Source organism: Dendrobium catenatum, unplaced genomic scaffold (genome assembly GCF_001605985.2).
Source record: "Dendrobium catenatum unplaced genomic scaffold, ASM160598v2 fragScaff_scaffold_621, whole genome shotgun sequence".
NCBI classification, from domain to species: domain Eukaryota; kingdom Viridiplantae; phylum Streptophyta; class Magnoliopsida; order Asparagales; family Orchidaceae; genus Dendrobium; species Dendrobium catenatum.
Window position 1 is genome coordinate 20,518,265 of NW_021319083.1, and position 22,619 is coordinate 20,540,883.

At 35.3% G+C, this 22,619-nt stretch overlaps 2 protein-coding genes across 2 annotated transcripts in view; one reads left to right on the forward strand and one right to left on the reverse strand.

Annotated features, from left to right (window-relative positions):
- The window catches only part of LOC114579666 (nuclear-interacting partner of ALK-like), a 5,521-nt gene extending 177 nt beyond the window's left edge, over positions 1-5,344 (forward strand). Inside the window, exons 2-4 of the mRNA XM_028695011.1 lie at positions 7-130; positions 511-730; positions 5,071-5,344. Of these exons, the coding sequence (XP_028550844.1) occupies positions 7-130; positions 511-730; positions 5,071-5,344 (618 nt within the window). The remainder of the gene's footprint in view (positions 1-6; positions 131-510; positions 731-5,070) is intronic.
- Positions 5,345-13,402: 8,058 nt separating this feature from the next.
- On the reverse strand, positions 13,403-20,339 carry LOC110111475 (peptidyl-prolyl cis-trans isomerase FKBP42). The gene is made up of 3 exons (XM_020843377.2): positions 20,235-20,339; positions 19,981-20,133; positions 13,403-13,958 (listed from the first exon to the last, which is right to left on the reverse strand). The coding sequence occupies exons 1-3, from the start codon at positions 20,337-20,339 to the stop codon at positions 13,635-13,637; spliced, it is 582 nt and encodes a 193-aa protein (XP_020699036.1). The 3' UTR covers positions 13,403-13,634.
- Positions 20,340-22,619: the final 2,280 nt, after the last annotated feature.

A 22,619-nucleotide genomic window follows, 5' to 3' on the forward strand; every position in this document is an offset into this window, starting at 1 on the left:
CTTCAGGTAATTAGTCCTTTAAACTGTGCAAGGAGAGGTTGGATCAACGCTGAAATGGATATCATAGTCTGTGAGGCATGTGGAGCACGACTTCTCTTTTCTTCTCCAGCTTCATGGACTCTTCAGCAAGGTGAGACAATCTTCTGTTTTCTTTGTTTTGTTTTTTGACATCATAATTGAAGAGCTTAGAACTAGATACAAACTCAATGTGGATAAACACTTACACTGTGTAATCAATAGGACATGTGCAAAACTGTTCTTAAAAGTGAGCCTCTTAGGGCCTTATTGGAGATGCTTTTCTATATCTTCTTTATACTATTTTGACAATAAAACTATGATGTTCATAGTTGAATATGAAACTTTTAAGTAAGGATATATATAATTTGTGCATTTAGTATCTAGGTTATTATCTTACAAATAGGGTTCTTTCTAGACATTGCTACTGATTTGCGGCTACTTAGTCTATAACTTTGACGCTGTTCTAATTTTAAGGTGTTTCTATTTTTGCAGTTGAACAGGCTGCTGCAGTATTTAGCTTAAAACTGGATAATGGACATAAGCTTCTTGTGTCCATAGGATTGATAATGCATTGCGATGAATCATTGGCATCTTTTCCTCCTTCACCTCCTCCAGTATTGGTAGAGGGATTCAAAGAACGTTATCATGCTATTTTACGGCTAACAACACTTCCTGTTATTTCATTTACTCTTGATAGCATGAACAATCCCCAGTTTGATCGTTTTTATATCCGCCACCATTTCATCTATCAATTATCTTGGGCAATGGAATTAGGCTTTTGATGATTGTAGAAGCAAGGATTTACATGATGCAACTGAAGATGTTGATATGCTATGGTTACTACCAGGTTTGCATGCTTAAAATGATTGGATATTATATTTGCCCAAAATGGTTTTGCACTTTGCAATTATTTTTCCTTACATGCGTGATAACTCAATAACAATTTATAATTGATCTCAGGCAGGACTTCTTAAGGAAATTCCCGTTCATTTTCATTTCTATATGTGACATGAGAAGCTGTTAAACCATCCAGGATGGGTATCCTTTGTATAGTTCAGACTACATGATTATTGGTCATTTCCATCATCTGCTGTTTTCTTAGAATTTATTCATGTGATCTATGGACAAGGTCTATTTTATTCAAAGGGACACCAGAAAGTATTTAAAATACAAATTATGAGTTATTTTTTTGTCGCTCAAGTTCAACATAGTCATGATTAACATATGAACTTTAGAAGGTTGGAAATCATAGTTTCAAGCATATTCAAAATTTTCCCAAGAGAGCTTTCACAAATTCCTTTAGATCAACACATCTTGCATCTTTGCGCTCCAAAGATCAAACTTTTGAGCTATCACAATTTTTTGATCTTGGTATTATAATGGCCATTATATCTGGTACTAGACAATTAATACAATTGTTAGTAAGAAAACTCATATTTTTTTTGCTGAAGAACATGCTTAGAGAGAATGCAACGAACTTACAAAAATAAAAATAAAAAATCAAGCATCATAAGAAGATAATAGGATTTATGTGGTTTGATAACAAGAAGTCGATGTTATTTGAGATATGGAGAGGGTTTGATCCACCATCAAAAAAAACCGCATAGATTTACAAATAAAAAGGATACAAGAAATATTCTTCCGCAAACCCTAGCACGCCCATATTGTCAAAAGATAATCCTAAATCTCTCGTACCAAAAAAAAAAAAAAATCAACACACAGATGATAATAAGAAATTTTATTAATATGGGTAATTATCTACTTCAAAGCTTTCTCAAAATGTACTTTATCACATATATGTGGAATCATCATAATATATTTAAGCACCATCATACCTGTGCCACATCGAGATAATAATTTTGGTTACCTAAAGTTTTTTTTCCCTTCTACTTTTTTCTTATCTCTCATTTTATTATTTGATTTCTCAACCTTCTTTTTTTCTCTGTTTCCAATTAAATAGCAGTGGGCCACCTTCGGGATTGATGTAAAATGTCCGCCATTTCCCACCCACAAAACTTTTAGTTCTCATGCTCATAAGCACCAACTTCTCTCTCTCTCTTATAATTTATAGATGTTTAAAGAGGTGATTTTATATCTAAATTCAATTTTAACTTGTTAGTAGGTTCTAATTTGTTAGGGTGTGTAAGGCAAAAGGATTAAGATGAACTCGATATGCAAGCGGTCAAAATCATTTTCTGTAAATTTCAAAATTAACTCAACACTAAATTTGATCTAAAAAAAAATCAATCTCTAAGAAACGGATAACAAAACGGGAGAAACACTAACCAAAGAAAACAAACTAAAAACGACACACAACACATGCAGGCTTAAGGAAAATCGCTAGACCAGGAAGATGTAATCCAGGGACACAAACTTGACAATTTTTATATGATATTTCAATAAAGGCATAGCCAAGGCATCGCACAAAACAGCATTAAAGAAATCCAATATTATTGATTGTATCTTTTCATGAATCCTAAATGCATGTAAAGATGAAAAAGGAAAACATATGAAGGTTATCCTTGAGGTAAGTAAATTAATTTGACTCATATACCCATGTGTTAAAAAGAAGACGGGAAGGCACAGCAAGCCAAAATCGCACCTAAAGGTATATCATGCGACATGGGTTTCTAGTGAAGACTGGTTCAATTTTAGAATAGGAGAATTCCATCTCAAGATTTGGGATGTTCAGGATTGACAATCATTTGTTCGGCCCAATTACCTCGATGTGCATGCTACACATTTCCATTTGGAGATTTTCGATGGTTGTCAGAGGTGTTCGATCTAGGCTTCAAAGAAAGATTATTCTTGTTTCGTGCACTCGCAATGGCTAGAATTTTTAAGAATTAACAGCTCCCGGTGAATGCAAGAAGAATAGGATTTTATGTGTAAAGTAATGTCAAGGTGTAACATTTTTTGTTTCACTCCTTCGTGAGTGGGTGTACTTGAGAATTAAGAAAGGGTCGGTGAATGACCTTTTTTTATATGTCACAATTTTGACTTCTATTTGTTGTTAGTGAATCAGATCCTCTCTATTATCATGTAGATGTAGACTTAGTTTAAGTCAAACCATCAATACCTTGATATCTCTTTGATTGTACTTTCTAATTCTCATTTGTATTTGCTATGTGGAACATCAATCATGATCACGGTGATGCTTCTATTGGAGCCCTCATTACAAAAAACTAATACTAGAGTGCAATTCTATGATCAATGGCCATGAAGTTTTGAGATGAAGAAGTTTAATGGGTCAAAAAATTGGGCTTTTGGAGAACCAAGATAAATGAAACTCTTGTGTAATGGTATTGTAAAAACAGTCATGACGCATTCAAAGAGGCCAACGATAAGTATTTAAGATGAAAAGACAAAGATGGATGAAAAAGTACTGACGTGTGCTGAGAAAAAATTATCTTGATAAATTTCTTGAAGAAATTTACTGCAAAATATTTATAGCTCAAGCTAGAGTTATTGTTCATAAACAAAAGCCTCTCCAACAAATTCTTTAAAAAGTAGATATAGTATTTGTAGTGCATGAAAAAATGTATGCACTCAAGTCATATCTAAATCAATTTAGTTCAATTATCCATGATTTGAAAAATATTAATAAGATTATGCATTGTAAGGATCAGGCTTTATCAATTTTATGCAACTCCCTTCCATAAACGTATTCAGGACATGTTGTATAGAAGGAACATCATAAGCTTAGAAGCTATGAATAACTCAACGATATCAAAAAGAATAATCTTCAAGCTCCGAGATATTGGCAAAGAAAATCAAGATGAATAGGGGTATGTAAGCAGATAGACTAATAGAGAAAGTGATGAGGACATCAGAGATCAACGGCTACGATCTGGAGTTTTTTTTTTATGTGTTTTATATACTAGTTTATTTTATATTTCTGTTTTTCCCATTTTACTCCTAGGGGTGATCATGTGGTGTTGTAGTCTGAAGGGCATCTTAGTCATTGTTTCTTTTCTTTTCATGAGGCCTATTTATAGACTAGTTCTCTTGTATTTGGGAATGATGAATATGAATAAAAATTTTAGCTTTCGTGTTCTTGATCTCTTTGTGAGTTCTTGAGAGGAGAAACCCTAGGAGAGGGTCATGCATCACCGGCCAGCCGCTAGTGGATTCTGGGACTCGCGGTTAGAACTCGTAGTATTTTCTTATCGTCTCTTCCTTTCCCCTACATCCGGCCACCTCTTCTTTCACAAACACCCGCCGGCCACTTCAAGTTCCCAAGCAACCGGTCAACCTCAACAAGATCCCTTCCACTTAACACACACCCCTTCCTCCTTAGCCAAACGCCACCAAAACCTCAAACCCTAACCGCCGGTCTTCCCCTCCCATGGATCCAAAATTGATTATCTTGCCTCTTTCCAAAAGCAGAGCATGAAGATTAGGATGGAGATCCAACTCAAAATATGATTTCAAATCCAAATTTTAAATTCTTTCCTAAATTGACATAATCCATATTATGAAAGTGCTCAATTCGTGGATCTAAGTTACCTAGCCCAAGCTCTTGGTCGCCGTCTTGAAGCCTCCACCCGCCGGCCCCTTGCTCCACCACCTAAAGTCGTCGGCCATATCCTTCTCCCCCACAATAGCCGCCGGCCACATAATTCCCTCCAAACTTTTGAATTTGAATCCACCATAAATGCTTTCTTAATTTAGCCCCACTAATTTAGGACGAGAATTAAATTCAAATTCAAATTCAAAATATTTGAATTTCAAAACTCTTCTTAAATTCTCCTCCTTTAGTTTAGGAAAACCCCCCAATTAACTTAAATCTGAAATTAATTTCAGAAAAGTATTCAATCCCCTTAATGGCTTGGGTCCACCTCCTTAATGCCTAACCCCTCTCTCTCTCCTCTCTCCTCTCTCCATGGTCGGCCCCTTCCCCCTCCTCTCTCTAATTAATTAGGTCCCATAAATTAAGGATCTAATTAATTCAATCTCATCCCCACTTTTCTTCCTAATTCCCACTCTTTCAAATTCAAATTTCAAGAAAATTACTATATAATTACTCACTATATCTAAAATTATTTTCAGATTTAACTATTTTCCCTTCTTCCCCTTTACTTGGTCGAACCTACCAGATCCCTTTCCCCTCTCAGTCTCTACTTTCTCTCTTAGACAATCATGCATGTCCGACCCGGATTTTGATCATGAGTTCGTAAAGGATTCTCTGGACCGGACCGACATTCTCCGATCTCCATTCTTCGATTTCAATTTGGACGTCGACGACTCCGTGGAAAGCTACATTGAACGCATCATCTTCACGTTGGCCCTGTCAATTGAGGAACACCTCCCAAATGGATCGTGAATGATCGTGGGATGTCAACCAATCCATCCGTCGTCGGCTACCTTCAGTGAACTCTTTCCCTCACTCATTATTTTCCTCGTTACTTCCAATTGTGGAATTTAACTGATTCAATGAGATCGTTTTAGTCCTCCGCTAAAGCCTAGTAAATTATAGAGTTGTATGAGGGATCCTTCATAGTATTAATCTCATTGTTAGTCTAGGGATTTCTTGCTGAAACTTTCCATGCATGCAATGTTAGACTAATTGATTTTTTTACGGTCTAAACTCCTACACATGTGATTTAGCCTAAGCTTATGTCGCCGCTCTTTGTGTTTTATGTTGTCGTTCGAAATCACTATAAAGATATAATTATTGTGCTCTAAATATTAAGCGTGCAAATTCCTTAATCTAATCATCCTTGCATGTTTGGTTTCACATCAAAAAGGGTCCATCTCTAGAAGCAAGCTATTAGCAAAAAAACTTATTTTATTTCAGAGGCAAGGATGCACATCAAGAGAGATTATATGACACTAAAGGAGTAGCATGCATATTATAACCATCAAGAGGACTTGACAACAAATCCAAATAAAATTTATATACATTTTAGCAATGTTCTTTATATAAATGCAAGTTAGATGCACAGTGATCAAGGGTGCTTGACTCAACATACTATTTCATATGTGGTATTATAGATCATTATTTTCTAATTATAAATCATGCAATAGGTGTGCATAGAACTAGAAGTCTTGGCAATGATTGTAATAGGACAATTGTTAGCATGAGATACATACTTGATACAATGAATCTTATATCTTTAGGTGCTCTGAGTGATGCAAGGTGGAGATGTTAAGATCCTTTAGGTAAGCCAAGATAATTTGGTTGTCGTGAGAGCACAAGAGTCATAAGATTGTATCTTGCAAGGTGCAATTTCAGGAGTTGTTGTAGTTATTTCTTCGACTACATTGAAGCATCACATTTTAGAGACGTTGAAGAGTCAACTTACAAAATTCAGAAAATTGAGAACCTTCTTTTTTGTGAGTGTATACTGCAAAATTGAGAACCTTTTGATGATTGCACTTACTTTGCACGTCATGATTTTGAGTTGTGTTTGTTATTAGTGGATTAGATCATCTATCTGCTTATGTGGATGTAGACTTGGATAAAGTCAAATAACATAAATCTTGATGTCTCTAGTATTTTCCCTTTCTCATTTGTGATTATTTTATGGCACACCAATCTCAATTTTAGTGACACTTCAGCTTAGTGTCTTTTGGCACCATCCTTACAGCAAAAATAAACCCTAAACCACTAGGTAACTTTAACCAGCATTAATTGTTCAACCATTTAAATTGACTTAGCCTAGAGCTTGAACGCTTCAGGAGATAAACTCCAACCACCTATACAACCCATGGAATATAGGATTAACAATTAAACTTCTCACCAACCAAACAATTTTAGCATAACACAAGTTAACATAACTAGATAAACATACATGTGGGATTATGTTAACACCAAACTATCTTAACAACAAACCAAAGAATTTAAGTTCAGTTTCTTAAATTCCACCCTTCATGAAGTGGTAAAAGTTCGTCACAAATCTCGCAAATACACCTCAAGCATGATAGAAATTTATTAAAGCCCCCTCGAATTACTAGGAATGAATATGGAGCAAAATATACACTAATTCATACTCCCAACCTTAACTGTCATGAATCGAAACACCTCAAGAAGCAATTCCAGCCCAGCAACCCCAAATCACGTATTCGAGTGCAAGGCAGAGGATCATAAAATAGACAAAAAAAATGCCTTCACGGAATCAAAGCCCCTATAAAAATTCACAAATATATTAGCAGCGAACCAACCTTAGGTTTCCCGAACCAAGTCATGGCCTTGAAAGTCGTCAACCTACTGAAAAGATCCCTCCGATCCCATGGCCGGCAGGGAGCCGTCTTCTCCACCGGTCCCCGCAGCGCCAGAGCCCGCGCTACTGCACGCTCGCTCGCAATCACATCACTACCTCTATGCGAACTTTCATAGTAAAGAAAGACAAGAAACAAAAAAATCAGTGTGACAAGTATCGAGAACATCTAACTCAATGAAAGATTCAAGAGAACGTATTGACCTAGGAGTGGAGAGCCTCGGCCTTGGTGCGTAATAGAGCTTGTCCATGATCTTCTTTAACCTACTCTCGCAGTCCTGCGCCATTATTTTCTAGCCGAAACTAGGTGAAAGGAGCAAGTATTTTATCAAAGCGTAAGGAATTCACCGCCGTGGTTTCACGAGCTCAACAACACCGCCGTCGTCATGGAAGCTCGCTTGCTTCCCGGAGAAGTGAGGACGCTTTCGCGTGCCAAGAAAGAAAGTCGACCTACGCGCCTTTCTTATTAGTGATTTACTCATTTACATACATAACATATTTTATTTCATGTTATTTATCTATTTAATATTTAAAATATTAATATTATATGACTATCACTCATATAATAAATTTAAGTGCATGAAATAAAATATTTAAATTTATAGAATAATATGAATGATAAAAATGAATTGTATGAGTGATATATTTGATATTCAAGTTGTATATGAGTGATATATTTGATATTCAAGTTGTATATGCGTGGTATACATGTAATATTAATGTTTTGGATGTTAGATATGTAAATAGCTTTAAATAAAATGATGTGCATGTAAATTTTTCTTAATTTTAATATCTTTAGTATGGTATATATTAATAAATTTTATTGTTTGAGATTTTATTTATTTTTTTAAGGTTGAGGACAATGTACCAACAATTTATTATGTTATATGAGAATAAATATCAAGGCCAAAGCTAACTTACCTACCCAATTACATTCAAAAGAATAAGAGCTGCAAATAAAAATTCAGCCAAGCTCAACTTATATACCAATTGAAGAAAAATAATTGAATAGTAAGAGAGAAACATTATATTAGAAACTGAAATATTGAAAATTGGCTTAATCAATATAAGGCAAAAAAAAAGATAGGCACCAATAAATAATGGACTCATAAGATATAGAATTTTTAGCCATTAAATAAACTAAGCAAAGAGGAAATCCATAAGAGATGAAAATGCCCTTATTACCTTTGAAAAGGCCATTGATGGAGAACAGTTGATATTTCCACAATGATGGAGGCTTGAAGAATAAATCTTTCATCATTGTCCAATAAAGCAAAACCCTGAACCAGAGAGAGAAATTCCAGTTTGAATATCAAATGAAATTTTTTTTTAATTTCCTCAAAATTCTCCCATTTTTTAATCTTGAGTTGAATAGCATTTTTTTAATAAGATATTGAATGATAGAGACACTATTAAAATAGATGTGAATTTCTTGTGATTCATATCCTTTCAAATGAAATAAACATAGCATCAAATAGGAAGGTAATATATATTTCTTATGGTTTTAAAGCCATTGCTTAGCTCTAAAATATAATCAAACACTTGCTTGATATTTGGCCACATCAAGAAGATTGAAACATGAGGAATTAGTGAGGGGAATTCTCAAAAATATGAAAAGCAAAGAGAGCAATCAAAGTTAATCAAGAAATTTCTTCTAATATGAGAGTTAGCAATTTTCAAAACGCCGCCTAAAGCCAACTAGGTAAACATTGAAAATCTTAAAGCATAATTCTTGTGTAAAATATTCATATACCAAGAAATAGTGGATATAAGAACTACAAAAAGTTCTTAAGAAATAGGTTTAGCCTAAGTCTTCGATCCGCTCATAACAAAAATCAAGAATATTTATAGAAGAAATAAGTTGTCTTAAAACCAAAGACCAAGAATTAAAGATGCACCATCAGCCATTAACCAAAATGTCAAAAATATTGGCATAAGAACAAATATCAACAAAGTTAAAGAAGTTAACAATTTTCATTACAGAGCTCCTAGGGAGCCACAGATCCCAAAAGGTAGAAAACCTGCTACCAGTATGGATTTTGAAGGTGATACAAAGCTTTATTATATTAGTTGTTTTTTTAATATTTGTCTTAAAAGGGAAGGAACATCCAGCCTGCTACTTCCACAAGGAGGTACGCTTAAATTTCCACCATTTAGTAGAAGAGACATTAGAAAGAAATTGCAAATTAAGTAGAAGTTATAAGAAGAAGTGATATTATGAAGAGTAGGAAACCTAAGACCCTCAAATTGAAATGGCCTACAAGTATTTTTCCAAGAAATGAGACATAATTTCCTCATGTTAATATCATCATTAAAAAGAAACATGGATCGGATTTTGCTATGAAATTTATACCAAGTTTTGTGTATAATAACTCAATGATTCTAATAAGCTATCGCATTCCAAATAGTGAATCTAAGGTATTGTAATCTTATAGTCAGAGATAAAGATTTTGCTTTCCAACCTTCCAAGAGATAAGAAGCTTTGTTCTTCAAAGTTTGAATATCTAATATAAGAAATCTTCTAGTGACAATAGGGATGCCAAGATATGTTAAAAAAGGTGAGTCTTATTAGCCAAAGTGTGATGCAAGTCGTTAGAGACTTAGGAAATTAAAGCTTATTACGTTAAAGTTTCATTTATAATTGATAAAATGTGTAATTATAAATTTTAAGATGTGTATTGGGGCTTAATTAAGCCAAGGTTTGGATTAGAGAAGTGAAAATCCAAAGTTTTAAAATTCATAGTTGGTGCCCCAGCTTTGAGCTCTCCAATTTTTGAACAAAAAAAAAGGTTTTCTGTGAGCTCAAGGCGTCGGGTCTCATGTGAGCATATTCTGGGAGCATCTAGAAGATTTTCTAGTTGCGCTATGGTGCTAGAAAAATGAGCGCCGTGATACTAGGTCAAAATAATATAAATACACTATATATTTAAAATATCTAAAACCTGCATGCACCATTCCACCCAACCTTGTCGGGGAAGAAGAGGAGGATAGGATAATAAAGAGAAAGTGAGAGAGAGTTTGAAGGCCAAAGTTCAGGATTCGTCCGTCGAGCCAATTCAGGGAATTGTAAAACTCGAGGTAGACTCCTAAACCTCTATCTTTGATTTCAATTTTAGTATGTCTATAAGAAGATATGAATAAAAATATATATTTTTTAGATTTTATGAAGTTTCAATCAAATGATTTTTAATATGTTGCACTCCCTCTTCCACCTCCCTCTTCACTGAGCAGTCCATTTCTTCTCTGCAATTTTCTGGCTCGTTTTTTCTTCTACAGCAGCACATATTTGCGTCTTTCGCGGGTCTCAAAATGAAAAAATAGGGCGGCAAAAGCTTAAAAGTTCAAATGAATAGCGTTATCGGGTCGGGTCGCTAACTCTGACAAGACATAAAGCGTTAATATTAAATTAAAAAAACGACTGACAGATGGCGCATTTTTATTGGCGACCGAACGGAGAGATGGCTTCGGTCACCTGACCCAATAATTTCTGCAAGGAAGAAGGTCGACCTACGCGCCTTTCTTGTTACGCCAGTTTATATCACTTTTAATTTTAGGGGATTTAGTGATTTACATACATACCACATTTTATTTGATGTTATTAACATATCTAATATCTAAAATATTAATATTACATAACTATCACTGATATAATAAATTTGAGTGCATGAAATAAAATATTTAAGTTTATAGGATAGTATGAATGGTAGAAATGAATTGTAGGAGTGATATATTTGATATTAATGTTGTATATGGATTGTAAACATGTAATATTAATATTTTGGATGTTAGATATGTAAATAGTTTGAAATAAAATGATGTGCATGTAAATTTTCCTTAATTTTAATATCTTTAGTATGTATATATTAATAAAAAGAAACATGGCTCGGATTTTGCTAAGAAATTTATATCAAGTTTTGTGTATAATAACTCAATGATTCTAATAAGTTATCGCATTCCAAATAGTGAATCTAAGGTATTGTAATCTTATAGTCAGAGATAAAGATTTTGCTTTTCAACCTTCCAAGAGATAAGAAGCTTTGTTCTTCAAAGTTTGAATATCTAATATAAGAAATCTTCTAGTGACAATAGGGATGCCAAGATATGTTAAAAAAGTGAGTCTTATTAGCCAAAGTGTGATGCAAGTCGTTAGAGACTTAGGTAATTAAAGCTAATTACGTTAAAGTTTTAAAATTCTAAATGTGTATTGGGGCTTAATTAAGCCAAGGTTTGGATTAGAGAAGTGAAAATCCAAAGTTTTAAAATTCATAGTTGGTGCCCCAGCTTTGAGCTCTCCAATTTTTGAACAAAAAAAAAAGGTTTTCTGTGAGCTCAAGGCGTCGGGTCTCATGTGAGCATATTCTGGGAGCATCTAGAAGATTTTCTAGTTGCGCTATGGTGCTAGAAAAATGAGCGCCGTGATACTAGGTCAAAATAATATAAATACACTATTTAAAATATCTAAAACCTTTTTGCATGCACCATTCCACCCAACCTTGTCGGGGAAGAAGAGGAGGATAGGATAATAAAGAGAAAGTGAGAGAGAGTTTGAAGGCCAAAGTTCAGGATTCGTCCGTCGAGCCAATTCAGGGAATTGTAAAACTCGAGGTAGACTCCTAAACCTCTATCTTTGATTTCAATTTTAGTATGTCTATAAGAAGATATGAATAAAAATATATTTTTTTAGATTTTATAAAGTTTCAATCAAATGATTTTTAATATGTTATTGCATCTTTAGTGGATATTTTGTCTATACAAATTTGAGTTTTTAATAGTTTGTTTTTCCGCACAATTTTTTGAATATTATTTTAGTATGTCTATAAGAAGATATGAATAAAAATATATTTTTTTAGATTTTATAAAGTTTCAATCAAATGATTTTTAATATGTTATTGCATCTTTAGTGGATATTTTGTCTATACAAATTTGAGTTTTTAATAGTTTGTTTTTCCGCACAATTTTTTGAATATACTATTTAATCGAGACTTTTCTGACAAATGTAATAGTTGTATAAAAGTCATGAAATGTTCATGTGAGCATTCCTAGAAAGTTTGAAATTGAAAAGGGAAAATTTAATGAATAGTCTACTTCACAAGTACTATGACATTTTACTGACAATGCTTACATCATCTGAATATTGAATTAAATGCTTAATCTATTTACTGTGCAGTGCATTGCATTTTTTGAAGTTTTGTACTGAAAGGTGGAAAAGTCCACTCTTTGTTATGTTATAAATGTCGTAAAGGTACTTTTCTGACCCATCTATATGATGCAGATACGAGAGAGATTTTGGCCCCACTTACTAAAAATAGGTGTATGAGGTTAAGTATCACTAGAACACTATTTTCGTCTCATCTGCTTAATGCATATGTTAGAAAAATTTAAGAGGAAGTGAGATTATAAGTAGGCATTGGGGCACGTGTATTATGATCATTGCATTCACTCTTCCCTTCTCTAAGTAGCATTTGAGCTTTATAAACTTAAATATGTTATAAATAGAGGCTGTTGGGACTTTCCTCTGAACTTGCCCACCTCTATCTGTGGTGTCTTATCTGCAGTTCCTGTATCTGGTGTTGACCAGAATCCGGTAAGGTTGCCTAACAGAAGCAAATCAACTTTCAAATTCTTTTTATTATCTCAATTTAAATGCAGAGACAGTCTTTTACACTATGTAAATGCCTTCAAACACAAAATCTCTAGCTGGAAGAATTTCCAAGAAATCATTACTATTTTTGACGGGCTGCCTCCAGCAACTGGACAAGGATGAAACACAGTTCTCCCTGTTTTGGTATCTCCACACTGCTGGATGGTCATTCTCTGATTTATTGGGCAAATTATTAGGTCCCGTCACCGGACCTAAAAATATGTCTAGACATCCAATTAAAACTTGTCATGTGGACTGTACTTTTTAATTGCGCTTTGACTATGCTTTACCCGCGCTTTTCTCCACATATCAATATTTTATCGGTGTCTGGACCTATCTCTATGTCCAGTGACCGGAAATAATTTTCTGATTTATTGGCAACCGGATGAGCAATTATTGGGTTTTTGGCTTGGTCATTCCGCAAGACTTGTTGCTAAACAAGGAGATTTTTGGCTTTCTTAGTCCAGTATTGAAGCTTCATTCAATTTTATGTTTTACTCTCCAAAAGCAGTTCAGAAAGTGATAAGTAGAGGGCATCAGAAACATTTGTCAAGCCTTAGGAGCTTATCCAGCCCAAAAAACATCTAAACCAAATAAAATAGTTGAAAGCCCCATCTAACAAAAATCCCATAAAATATTTAAAGGAAATCATCCCACTAAGTAATAACTTTTACACGTCCAAGATCTTCCAGGTCTTCCAACACAAATAGAAAGAGTGGTACTTAGCTAGCACTCACCGGGTAGCAAATAGTTCACTCAGCCTTTTGTTTGCGAAACCTCAAGAGGTAGTAAAATATGGAGACAAGCCACTGCCAAAAACGCAAAGGCCAACTCCGTTTGGGCTTTGGTTCAGGTCTTGGTCCGAAAATCCCTTTGTAAAGTTCCTTCTGTTTCTGATAGACTGCTTTTTCATGTTCTGCGATCAGTCTAAGTTCCCTTGCGATAGCCTTGTCTTGGGGAGCAATTTTCTTAGCCTTTTCAAAGTCCTCTCGAGCAGCATCAGTTTGACCAAGTTCTGCTCTAGCTTTCCCTCGCCTGAATAATGCTTTCACGTTATTTTCATCTTCTGTCAGCACCTGGAAGTTCAATAATGCGGGTTGTCATTATAAAAAATAAGGATTTTTTGAAGCAGATTTACTCCAAGATGAGATTAATATTAAGGATGGCTTTCTTACTGCTTCTTAAAACAGCTTTTTAGTACAAGAAAGCTGCTTTAAGAAGCAGTAAAAAAGCTGCCCCAAACGAAGCCTAAAGCAACAATTATTCATCTGGAAGAGAAGTAACGATACTGAGAAGTCGGCAAATACACGCAGCACAAGGTATACGACCACAACAATAAGCATGGAGTGATTCACAAAACAAGCTTTACATCAACTCCAAAGAAACAAAGGAAAAACTAAACTTACTTAGGACATAATAGTTGATCAGGATTATTAAGATTATGGAATATGTAGCCAAATTAGAGGTTGATAGTTTTTTTAACTCGAGCACTGGTTTATGTAAAAACTACCTCGGTGCAGAGTTCTTCCAAATGAAATTTAAAAAAAAAACAAAAACAAAGTAGAACCTCTCCGTTAGCTTCTCTCATTCGTTCCAACTAATTTTAGTGATCAAGTAGCAGATGTTCTGCCTAGCCTGTTCAAAATCAAGCATCCTTACCAAAATTAAGGAAGGAAAATTTTTCCAAAATAGAATAGGGCAAGTGCCTCCTTGAAGACATGTTGCAGGAGCTGCCTCCTTCAAGAATCAAGACTGATCTGAAACATCCTCTTTATTGACCTCTAATATATATATATATAATTTCTCTCACTTCCAAATTCCATTACCTTACCTTTTTTTTAATATATTTTTTATTGGTCTTTATATACTTGTATCATGAAATATTAAAAACAAAAAATACATTAAACAAAGATAAGGTGATGGAATTTGAAAGCGAGAAATTGTTAATATTTAAAGATAAGTCAGTAGGGAGGCAAATTGAAATACTTTAGTCAAATATGGGATAAGACTGTTAATCTCAATAAGAGCATACAAAATTTAGAAAAAAGATGCATAAAAATAGACTTTAGATTCATATGTAATATCAATTGGGATTTGGAGACTCATTAATGATATTACAGTGATTTGGTTAATAAATATTTTCAATAAAATTTAAAGAACAAGATGACGTCCAATAATTAAATAAGCATTTTGAAGCCAAAATTTAAGAACAATTGAGATGTCTAACAGTATGCAAACTATAAAAAAATAATAATAAGATATACAATAAAGCTATGAGAGGAAGTGAAAAAATATAGGCCTAGAAAAACTACATAAATTTCACAAAACTAATTTAATTTCAGACCAGAATATCTATTATAGAAGGGTTTTAGGTGTTAAATTAATTGATGGAGAGTGTATATAACTTGAATACATATTCATATAATTTTTATTAATCTTGAGAAGCATACGATCGAGTACTATTATAATGGATTTAGTGAGCATTCAAATAGAAAAATATATGCCAAAGGTTGTTAATGTTATTAAATACATATACGATGAACCGCTAACAAGTGTTATAAGTAACTAAGGAGTATCTTAAGAATTTTCAATTGCTTAAGGTTTACATTAAAGACCAATATTGAGTATAAATCACTTTGCGCCAGCTATAAAGATACTTCAAAGGATACTCAATTTGAGATGCCTTGGCATACACTTTTTGAGCATGATATAGTTCTGCTTTGTAAACATCCACTAAAATTGTTGACCTCCGTATAATATCAAAAAAAAAGAGGAAAACAAAAAAAAAAAACGAAATGATACCTCTGCTCTGTTGAATCCCGGATATCTCGCAAACCTCAGGCTCGACAAATCCCGCGAATCCTGCACGAAATACCGCCGAGACAGCGCCGAATCGGTCACCTCCCGCAAATCCCTCGCAGAACCTCGAACGAGCGCCCAGGTCGCCTTCAAATACCGACCCAAAGCTCCCTCGTTGGGGATTCTTCCTCTTCTCCACGCAAAATTCGCCCGAGCTCTCTCTTCTACGCGCTCCTTCCCCTCCCTCCGACGCCGGTCGACCTCGCTCCTTCACGCGACTTTCCCTTCCAGTCGGAACGGAAGTTACGACTGTCTGATCGGAAGCAAGCCAGAGCTCGCGGGCTGTGGGATTAAATTTCTCCCTTTCGTGTGCTACCCGACCGAAGTCGAGCGCCTCGAGCTGCCCGATTTCCTCCCTCTGGCCGATCGACCCCGCTCCTTCCACGGCTTTCCCTTCCCGTTCGATCGCAATCCAGAACAGGAGCCCGCCGACTGTGAAGTTAACTCCCTACCTTTTGCGCGCTTCTTCGGCTCTCCGTAGCTGTGCGACTTTGCTTGTGATGCAAAACAAAGAGTTACCAAGGTAAAGAAATATGCTTCTAAGAGATGGCAAAAGTTAAATACAACTACGGCCTATTAGCTCTTATAAGGAAGCTAGAGATTTAAAAAAAAAATAGTGGGTAAAGCAAAAGTTACAGTTTTTTATAATTTACATAAAAGAATTGGTATTAAGGAGATATAAAATGAGACACATAGAATAACAAAGGTAAATAAGAGATTTAAGGATTTTGATCATGTTAGATCCATTAAAAATGAAAATAAGAGTTTGGTCAGATATAACATATAAAGGCAAGATCAAAATATAATCTGAGAACTTACTAAATGAGAGTTGTAGGTAAGAAATTGTTTTTAAAGAACAAAATGAGATATATTAAGTTGATCCAAAAAGGAAAGTGGAATTAAGCTTGAAAAGGATGCATAAATATAGACTTTAGATCCATGTGTAATATCAATTGGGATTTGGAGAGTCATTAATGATATTACAGTGATTTGGTTAATAAATATTTTCAATAAAATTTAAAACTAAGATGACGTTGAATAATTAAATAAGCATTTTGATGCAAAAAATTTAAGAACAATTGAGATGTCTAAGATCATGCAAACTAAAAAAAAAAAAAAGATATACAATAAAGCTATGAGAGGAAGTGAAAAAATATAGGCCTGGAAAAACTAAATAAATTTAACATAACTAATTTAATTTCAAGCCAGAATATCTATTATATAAGGCATTTAGGTGTTAAATTAATTGATGGAGAGTGTATATAACTTGAATACATATTCATATAATTTTATTAATCTTGAGAAGCATACGATTCAGTACTATCATAATTGATTTAGTGAGCATGAATTTTTTTTTAATCTTGAGTTCAAGGAAACCTTGGTCAGATTCAAATGCAGCTTTTCCTCCATCTCCTCCTCACCTCCCTTCTCAGTTTTCTTGTCATCACAGACGGTGAGAACCTGAAGAGTTCGGTCTTTGCACCGATGCCCTAGCGTATACTTCTCATCGCACCTGAAGCACAACCCTTTAGCCCTCTTCTCCTGCATCTCTTTCTCTATCAGCCGCTTGAAATTTCCTCCATTCCCTCCTACTGTCTTCTCCCTAGTGGCCTCCCGACTTACTCCTGTTGCTTGACCTTTAGGTGCAAGATGGGTGATCTTCATCCTGTAAGTGCTCCCTATGTTGTTACTCCTGGCTCCCCTCTCCAGATTTTTCTAATTTTAAACTAACTATGCCAACTTTATGGCCTCCCCCAAGTCACGAGACATCAGAACTTTCACTGCTGCTCGGATCTCTACCTTCAACCCCTTCATGAAGTTCCCCTTCAATACAATATCTGATAATCGCTCCACCCTGCTGGCCAGGTGCTCAAAATGCTCCCGGTAGTCTGCTACTAATCCCTCATGTGTCAGAGCAAATAACTGCTCATAAAAATCTCCTCCCCGATCGGTTTGGAAATGTTTTATTATGCATTCCTTAAATTCCCTCCAGTTCCTGATCGGTCTCATTTGGTCTCTCCACTAATACCAAGACAGAGCCTTCCCTTCCAAGCACAAGTCTGTCGATGTCAGCTTCTCCTCCTCCGTCAGCCCATTGACGGCGAAGTACCTCTCCACCTTGTAAATCAATTCATAAACATCCTCCCCTTCAAATATGAGCATCTTCAGCTTCCTCACCTTCTGATCTCCACCATTCCCCCTTATTCTTCCATAGCTTCCCCTCTCCTAAGTGCTTGGCCCTCCCCACGTCTCCGGTCTTCCCTTGCCTTGCCATAGCCCAAACTCCCTTCGAATTCCCCCCTTCTTTCTTCAAAATCAGCACCTCGGCGGATATAGTATCCCTCCTGGCATTCCCCATATCCAACTCCTCTTTCTTCACTCTAGACAGACTCTAGATTGATAAAAGATTCTTCTTTCTCTTTCCATGATTTCCACCTCATCTTCCTCCCTACGAATTTCAGAATTTGTGCTTTTCCCTTCCATCCCTTTTGCCATGGAAGCTGCCAATTGGTTGTGGATTTCCAAAATTTTCTTAATCATATCCCGAAGATCGGCTACTTGTCCTTCCATGGAGGAAATCCTTTCCTCCACCGTTGTCTTGATTTGATTCATCTCCCCTTCAAGTCTCTCTTCCAAAGCATCCACCTTCTTGGCCGACATCACTATCCGGAGTTTGTAGATTCACAAAATTTGAATTTGGGTCTCCAAAAACAACAACTTCCCTCTTTTTCGAACAAAAAACAGCGACTGAAATTCGCCAAAAACAGCCCTCCACTGGCCCCAAGACTTGCTATGATACCAATTTGATAGGAAATACTTGAGTTCGCAAGCAAACCTATCACCAATTGGTGAAAAACAACGAGAATGACGCAAAATCTGGGTGAAAACAACCCAAAACAATATATTGCAGTAGGAAAATCAAAGTCAAACAATAAGGAAAACAAGATACAAGAGATCCTCAATTCGAGAGGATGATCGTCTCTCCTAAATCTCTAGATGACGAAATCTAGAGCCAAAAAGCCAAAGGACTCCAAGAGAAAGACACAAAACATGCATAACCCTAACCCTAAAACAACTCATACTATTAATACATTGATTTCCTAATTCAAATTCTTTCCCTCTATCTCTAGACGCTGCTCTCTCTTTCCTTGCTTTGCTCCTAGTGGGGCCCACAGCATAGGCGGCATCATTAATGGGAGGCAGTACTTGTCCGCCTCCTGTAAACAATAGCCGGCCTAGCCATTTCAGGATGAACCGGCCTAATAAAGTTCATTTAATTTTCATCTCATTTGATTGACTTTAATAATTAAACTTTCATCATAAGTGACGAATAATTGTTTAAAATTAAAAGTTTGTTAAATTCAAAACTTTGTGCACATTTTGCATAATTTCTTTTCCATCTCCTATTGGATTTGCATTAAAAATCTAGACTCAAATGTCCTACATCATGACCATACTTAAGATGAAAAAGCAATTAATAGCTAACCACAGCTGGATAAAGAAAATCGATTAAAGGACTACATATGCCTCTCATTAAAACGCTTACATTTGTCCAACCAAAGCAACATCTCTCTAGCTTTCCATGATCCATCACTGATGGCTCAACTTTTTAAACGTCAACCCATTAATAAAAAGCTAAGAGTAAAATGAAGTATACTATTTCAGCGAAGAAATCAACTTTTTGGTTTAAAACCGATTTACAAGTCAAAGAAACAACTAAAGGTACCATCACTTGGAGGCCTAAGAATTTGAATTATTAACATGGATAACCTTTTTATTGAATCAGGTGCTAATTAGCGCTAGCAGTATTTTTTTTCCAGCATATTGATCTCATATAACCTTTCCATACATTCAAAGTTTTGTACTTGCTTAAGAGACGTGAGAGTGTACAAAGTTACAAGCAAGATCGTTAACTTAAAACTATGTGAATCAACTTTATGTTGCCTTTTGCAATAAATACAAACCAATCTAAAACTGTTCCAAAACAGAAATGTCCTTAATGTTTCCTTAAACAAAAAAAACTAACTGAAGTACTTCTTAAAAATAGAATACTATCAAGGTCCACAAAAAAAAAAAAAAAAATCATTCTATTTAGTTAACCTTCAGTAGCATTTCCAATTACCTAAAAACTCCCATTCTAAGATAAATACTATCCCTAAAGGCCTAAATCCGAATCCCAAGCTAATAATGTTAGAAAAAGGCATACGTGACTAATTGAAATTCTATATGCATACGTACAATGCTACATTGGCCAATGGCTTCTTCATATCGTGTCAACTTAATCAAGCAAGCAGCCATATTGAGATGGCAAGGGTTTTTCACCGCCAAAGCCATGTCCCTGAATTTTCCAAACAACTGGAACATGAAGTCATCCCCCATATATGCTATAGCCTAACATCAAAAGAAGCTCAATCATTAATTGTAAAAAAAGTTATAGTTGAAACCAACCAACAGGCAAAAATATATGAAACTAGAGGATTCTAAGTTCTTACCATTTCATACTGTTGCATCGCCTCTTCCAACTTTTCTTCTTTGAATAAAGCATTGCCATCCATCTTTCTCCTATCAGCTGCTCCAATCCTTTCTTCAACTGTCATGTGAGTGGTTTTGCCGCCAAATGGTACCACAGATAGCGGTTATGGCCAGAGCCAATACGCTCCTTAATGGCGTTAAATCCTTGAGATATGAATCAATAGGATATGATCGATAGGGCACAAAGCCCTCTGTAAGCTAAGGTGGATTTAAATTTGACCCCTTAGACAAACATTCAACCCCGGTCTACAAGGTTCCCTTGGACGAAGCAACCCATGGCTGCCGACAAGGATCCTTCTGTCAGGTTGGGTCGACTACCTCCTCTGACTAAGTAGACCAGGGACCACGATGGCCCGGGATGACGGAACCATGGGATCTTGATCGGGCCCATCATTCATTCCCCCACCATCCGCTTTAAGTACTAGATGGTGAAATTTCTGTTTTAAATATCCAACTTCTCCAAATTCTAAATCCAAACCCAATTTCCAAATACCTATCCCTATGCTGCTACTATATGCCAGATAACACGTATTCTATACGTATCTGATTGACGACTAGCCTTAATCGAAAGTTCTCTCTCGTGATCGGGAGGGGTAATTAACTATAGGGGCTTGCGCCTATAGGAAACCAGAACTCAGATCATAAAGTCCTCGCAAAATGAGGGCGAAATCTCTGGGTAGTGTCTTATCTACAAACCCATCTGCCTTCCAAAATTTACCTCGGAACTTAGTTCGTTAAAACTCCCTCGCCAAATAAGAAAAGCGAGCGGAGGCCGGGGACGAATTTTCGGAGCCCACAAAAATAATAATAATAATAATAATAAAACTAGTATAGTGGAGGAAATGTTTAGAAGATAGAAGCTATTGAATTAGTAGAATAAAGACTAAATATGTGATGTATAATTTTAGTGGATATAATTTTAAGGATTATATTTCTTTAATATTATCAAAATATAAGGTGATACCTAAGTGTAATTGATGTGGCACAAGATGTCACATCAAAGAAGAAGATTAAAGGACCTAGGAGAACAAGAAAAATGAAAGCTTCCAAATAAAATTTTATTTTTATGTGTTTTAAGTAACAACCTAAAAAGATGTCAGATGAGTGAAGAATGAGTGTGTTGATTCCTATTTTTAAGAATAAAAGTGATGCACATGATTGTGCGAATTATAAAGGAATTAAGTTAATATGTCATACTTTAAAACTATCGGAGAGGGTTATAGAGCATAGGTTGTGGCATGACACTAATGTTTCTCAAAATCAATTTGGATTCATGTCAAATAGGTCTACTATGGAATCTATACATTTATTGAGAGGTTTGATGCAAAAGTATAGAGAGAATAAGGAGGATTTACATATGATTTTTATTGATTTAGAGAAAGTATAAAATAAAGTTCCAAGAGAAGTGATATGGAGAGTTTTAGATAAGAAAGGGGTTAATAATGTTTATAGTCAAGTTATTAAGAATATGTATGCATGAGCTGTTACTTCTGTTCAAACACAAGGTGGTTTGACCAAGTATTTTCCTATTTCAGTTGGATTAAATCAAGGATCGGCCTTAAGCCCATATCTTTTTGCTTTAGTCATGGATGTTCTCACTAGACATTTGTAAGAGGTTGTACCCTGGATGATGCTTTTTGTTGATGATATTCTTCTTGTTGATAAGACTAGGGAGGGAGTTGAAGGTAAATTTGAATTATGGAGGTCAACCTTAGAGTCTAAAGACTTTCGTTTGAGTAGATCTAAAACTGAATATATGGAGTGTAGTTTTAGTAATAATAGATCAAGTGGAGAGATTGTGACTTTGGGGGCGAACAAGTTATTACTAAGAGTACACGTATTATATATCTTGGGTCTATTGCCCATAGTGATGGTGAAATAGATGGGGATATTATTAGTAAAATTCAAATTGGATGGTTGAAGCGGAGGAATGTGACGAATTTGTTGTGTGATAGAAAAGTCCATCTCAAACTTAAGAGAAAATTCTATAAGATGGTAGTGAGACCTATAATGCTTTATGGTGCAAAATGTTGGCCATTAAAAGAGAAGCATAATATTAAGTTAAATGTTGCAGAGATGAGGATGCTCAGGTGGATGAGTGATTTTACTCTTAGAGACAGGATACGAAATGAGCATATACGTGAAAAGGTTGTAGTGGCTCTAGTGGAAGATAAGATTAGAGATAGTCGCCTTAAATGGTTTGGTCACATAAAACAGAGGCCTTCTAATGACCCGATTAGGAAAGTAGATGTATTAGATTTGACTTATGTTAAGAAAGACAGAGGAAGACCTAAAAAGACTTGGTTGTAAAATATTAAAAATGACCTTTCTTTATTAGACTTAGA

What these genes read in the sequence shown, in the direction of transcription:
- LOC110111475 (XM_020843377.2), bottom strand. Translation starts at nt 20,339, where the DNA reads ATGACAGTTGAAGAAAGGATTGGAGCAGCTGATAGGAGAAAGATGGAT. An exon ending in CGATGCAACAGTATGAAATG is followed by an intron (nt 20,134 to 20,234) that starts GTAAGAACTTAG and finishes TTTTGATGTTAG; the next exon opens with GCTATAGCATATATGGGGGA. An exon ending in CCATTGGCCAATGTAGCATT is followed by an intron (nt 13,959 to 19,980) that starts GTACGTATGCAT and finishes TTGAACTTCCAG; the next exon opens with GTGCTGACAGAAGATGAAAA.